General features: G+C 38.8%; 1 protein-coding gene across 1 annotated transcript in view; it reads right to left on the bottom strand.

Annotated features, from left to right (window-relative positions):
- LOC132178299 (metalloendoproteinase 3-MMP-like) overlaps positions 1-576 on the bottom strand; it is an 862-nt gene extending 286 nt beyond the window's left edge. The window contains exon 1 of the mRNA XM_059590742.1: positions 4-576. Within this exon, the coding sequence (XP_059446725.1) occupies positions 4-576 (573 nt within the window). The remainder of the gene's footprint in view (positions 1-3) is intronic.
- Between the last annotated feature and the right edge of the window lie 1,749 nt (positions 577-2,325).

The raw sequence follows: 2,325 nt of genomic DNA, 5'->3' as shown, positions 1-2,325 counted from the left end.
GGCGTTCATAGCTGCAGTTGAGGTACCAGACACAAATCCATAGGTGAGGCGGTACTTGGATGGCGGCCACCTTGGGTTTCCCGGGAAGAAAGTATAGTGAGAGACGGTATGGAATGAGCCATGGCTCTTGTGATCATGCCACTCCTTCCCCAGATGCATCCAATTTGTACCGTTGACGATGTCTGCCACGCCGCAGCGAGGCACCATCATGGTTGATACTGTTTTGTCATCCAAAGTGTCACTCGCATTCAGATGGTAATTGAGTTGGTATGTTTTGACGGCCGATTCCAAGAGATAATCAAACTCGTCGTCGTTGGCATGGGTGTGCTTTTTGGAATGGTTATAGTTTAGATAAACAAATTGTTCAAGGTATTTTTTGAGGCCCTGGATGCCTTTGGTCTTATTGCCCTTGTGACATCCCTGAAGGCCCTTGAAAAACTCGAAGGGTGAAGTAGTTTTGTCAAGCGAATTTGGTGGATTAGTTGCATGAGCTGAAAGGAGAGGAAGGAGGAGGAGGAGGAGGAGGAGGATAAGGAGAGCCGATGAGAAGAGAGAAAAAGCTTTCAAAGCAGCCATGGTTGGATCGATCGATGTTGCAAAAATCTCTTAGTCTCGGGGCTTTTTATAGTGGTTATTTTCTTTTGTGAGTATGTAGGTGCATAGGCTGCATAACCATTGGAGTGTTGAGAAGTCAATAAAAGTGCAAATTTCTTTATTCATACCATGACACATTGGGTCACATCTAAACTTGGCACATTGGGTCACATCAAAACTTTTTTTGGCTGCATTCCTACTGCTTCTCCCTAATGTTAGTAGGAAGGACCTTCTCTCTTTTAAGCCGGTTTAGTATTGCTTTCTTGTTGTTTTCTTCTATATATGTACTTCAATAATAAAAAAATAAAAGACAAATAATTACATAGTGGTGGGTTCATGTAGAGATCTGGGGTCATGATCTTCCAATTTTTTTTTTTATATTTTTATACTTTTAATAATTTATTGATATTCAAAAGTCATTCCTAAATAAATAAAATAAAATAAAATAAAATCTATTAAATTTTTAGGGAAAAATCCACATATTCCTTCAATCTATCACCCAATTGACAATATCTTCTCAAAACTTTTAATTGTGACAATGTCCCTCCAAACTATCAAAAAAATGTCAATGTTCTTCCCCAGTGAAAAAATTGGCCTAGCGGAGGGCATCCCCTATGGACGGGGGATTTCGTAACATTTTTTATTGGCTGTATTGGGAGGACAATGCATAATTACAAAACCTCCAGTTGCGATTAACCACTAACTGGCCTAGCGGTTGCGGTTAGGAGGGAACAACTGAAAGCAACCATGGGGGAATTTACTCATCCGAACCGCGTAGTGCAAGAGGCATATGTATTTATGTGGGAATATCGAATAACAAATACAACTGTAGAGGAAAGTGGTGTTTCCCCAACACACGTTGGGCTCGTCAAATGGAAGTTTCCATCGCAAGGTTGGTATAAGATTAATTGGGATGTGGCTATTGATTCCACCAATAGACGTATGGAAGTTGGGATCATAGTGAGAGACTACAAGGGTCAGGTTAGTGCTGCTTGGAGCGAGTTTCTTAATGTTTTTCAAGAACTTGTGATGATGGAAGTGACTATTGCTTTATGTTCTGCTGAGTTTAGTCGTAATTTGGGCTTGCAAAGCATTATTTTGGAGGGTGACTCATTGCAGGTCATCAACGCTTTTAATGAAGAGGGTCCAAGTTGGAGTAAATACGAGATAAATTGTGGAGGACATTAGAGAGGTTTTAAAGTCCCTTCATAGTTGCTGGATCAATCATATCAAAAGGAAAACTACATTTGCTGTACATGGGCTAGCAAAGGTTGGGATAAATCAAATCATGAATAGTGTATGAATAAAAGAAAGGGAAAACTTTTCTAAGGACTCCAAAACTTTCACCCGTTTTGAAATACCCCCCTGAACTTCAAAATCTCTCAATTTAGTCTCCTGAACTTTCAATTGCTTTCAATTTGAACTCCTCCGTCAGATTTTAAATGTCATATGACATTTATACCCCTGACTTTTATATAAAATTCTAACTTCTAAAACGTTTTTTTTATTTAAAAACAAAAAAACAAAAATCAGGGATATTTTGGTCTTTTTTGATTTTTTAATGGCTAAAATTAACGGAATGGTCCAAATTGAGAGCAATTGAAAGTTCAGGGGACTAAATTGAGAGATTTTGAAGTTCAGGGGGGTATTTCAAAATGGGTGAAAGTTTTGGGGGTTCTTAGTGAAGTTTCCCCTAAAAGAAATCCCTTGTTGTACACTCCTGAATTATGC

The sequence above is a fragment of the Corylus avellana genome, chromosome ca4 (assembly GCF_901000735.1).
Source record: "Corylus avellana chromosome ca4, CavTom2PMs-1.0".
Lineage (NCBI taxonomy): Eukaryota > Viridiplantae > Streptophyta > Magnoliopsida > Fagales > Betulaceae > Corylus > Corylus avellana.
Note: the sequence above shows the minus strand (reverse complement) of the source record. Positions and strands in the feature narration are given on the sequence as shown.